The sequence below is a fragment of the Cebus imitator genome, unplaced genomic scaffold (genome assembly GCF_001604975.1).
Source record: "Cebus imitator isolate Cc_AM_T3 unplaced genomic scaffold, Cebus_imitator-1.0 Scaffold810, whole genome shotgun sequence".
Lineage (NCBI taxonomy): Eukaryota > Metazoa > Chordata > Mammalia > Primates > Cebidae > Cebus > Cebus imitator.
The window spans coordinates 278,534-280,272 of record NW_016108125.1 but is presented as its reverse complement, the minus strand read 5'-3'; the positions used below and the strand labels follow the sequence as shown (position 1 = coordinate 280,272).

At 39.7% G+C, this 1,739-nt stretch overlaps 1 protein-coding gene across 3 annotated transcripts in view; it reads left to right on the top strand.

Annotated features, from left to right (window-relative positions):
- Positions 1-1,739, top strand: part of UBE2W (ubiquitin conjugating enzyme E2 W) — an 84,544-nt gene that overhangs the window by 27,653 nt on the left and 55,152 nt on the right. The window contains exon 2 of one of the 3 annotated variants that reach the window (XM_037735437.1): positions 1,288-1,328. The exons of the other annotated variants lie outside the window; for them this stretch is intronic. Within the exon in view, the coding sequence (XP_037591365.1) occupies positions 1,326-1,328 (3 nt within the window). The 5' untranslated portion in view covers positions 1,288-1,325. The remainder of the gene's footprint in view (positions 1-1,287; positions 1,329-1,739) is intronic. 3 annotated transcript variants of the gene reach the window in all.

The window sequence follows — 1,739 nt, the reverse complement described above, 5'->3', positions numbered from 1 at the left end:
AGACAGAGTCTCACTTTGTTGCCCATGCCGGAGTGCAGTGACGTGATCTTGGCTCACTGCAACCTCTGTCCCCCGGGTTCAAGCAATTCTCCTGTCTCAGCCTCCTGAGTAGCTGGGACTACAGGTGCGTGCGTGCCACCACACCTAGCTAATTTTTGTATTTTTAGTGGAGATGGAGTTTCACCATGTTGGCCAGGATGATCTCGATCTCTTGACCTCGTGATCTACCTGTCTCAGCCTCCCAAAGTGCTGGGATTACAGGCTCACGTGAGCCACTGTGCCTGGCCATAGCAGTACATTTTTGAGGCTAAGTGGTATTTTATGGTATAAACTATCACACTTGATCAGTTTTACTCCTAACGTGTTATTAACAGTGCTGCTTTAAATATTGTAACACATTTTCATGGTTTTCTCTTAAGGTGTTGATCTACAAGTGCAAGTGCTAGGTTATGGCATGTCTGTTCCATTTTCCTAGATAACACCACACTGTTCCAAAGTAATTCCGTTGGTTTGTGCTGTTACTGGTAGTACATGAGTTCCAGGTATACCACATTCTCCCTAACACTTGACTTATTTTGGTGAAAGATACTCCTTATGGTTCTGCTTTATATTTCCTTAGCTAGTAAGAATAATTGAGTGTAATTGTATGTGTTTTGGGACCATTTGTGGCCCCTCTATTAAATGCTTATTCTTATCTTTTGACTGTTTTTCAATTTGGTAATCCTTTCGTTTATTTTTTGGTCTGCTTGAGCTGTTCATTACTTTGAGAGGTGTTAAATCTTCTGTGAAGACAGATTTGTAAATTTTCCTTTGCGTATGTATTTTGAGGTTGTTATTAGTGTATACAGGTTTTATGGTCATGGTAAATATATCATTGTATAGTTATTCTCTATCTTTTTTTATTATTTTTGGCTTTAAAGTTTGTTTGACTTGATACTAGTATAACTATGCCAGCCGTTTCTTAAAATTTGGCCTAGTATCTTTTTCTATCTTTAACTCTGAACCGTTCTGTGATCTTACATTTTAGTAATATCTTTTCAAAATCTCAACTATACTTTTTAACCATCCAATCTAATATTCTTTACTGTTTACTAAAGAACCTAGTCCAATTATTAATGAGTAATTGATATATTTCTTTCCTTTTAAGTGCTTTTCATTTGTCTTGCTTTTCTTCCTATGTGTGTTTTTCCTTATTTTGGATAGATTTCTTTTTCTGTTTTCTCATTTTGTTTTTCCTACCTCTTCTAGTTTGGAAGTTACGCACAATTTTATTTATTTATTTTTTAGACGGAGAGATTCGCTCTTGATGCCCAGGCTGGAGTGCAATGGTATGGTCTTGGCTCAACTCAAGCTCCGCCTTCCAGGTTCAAGCGATTCTGCTGTCTCAGCCTCCCAAGTAGCTGGGATTACAGGTGCCTGCCACCATGCCTGGCTAATTTTTATATTTTTAGTAGAGTTGGAGTTTCACCCTGTTGGCCAGACGAGTCTCAAACTCCTGACCTTAAGTGATCCACCTGCCTTGGCCTCCCAAAGTACTGGGATTACAGGTGTGAGCCACTGCACCCGGTCTACAACAATTTTTTTTAGTTGTTACCTTAGCTATTATTATTATTTTTTTTTTTTTTGAGACGGAGTTTCACTCATGTTACCCAGGCTGGAGTGCAATGGCGCGATCTGGGCTCACCGCAACCTCCGCCTCCTGGGTTCAGGCAATTCTCCTGCCTCAGCCTCCTGAGTAG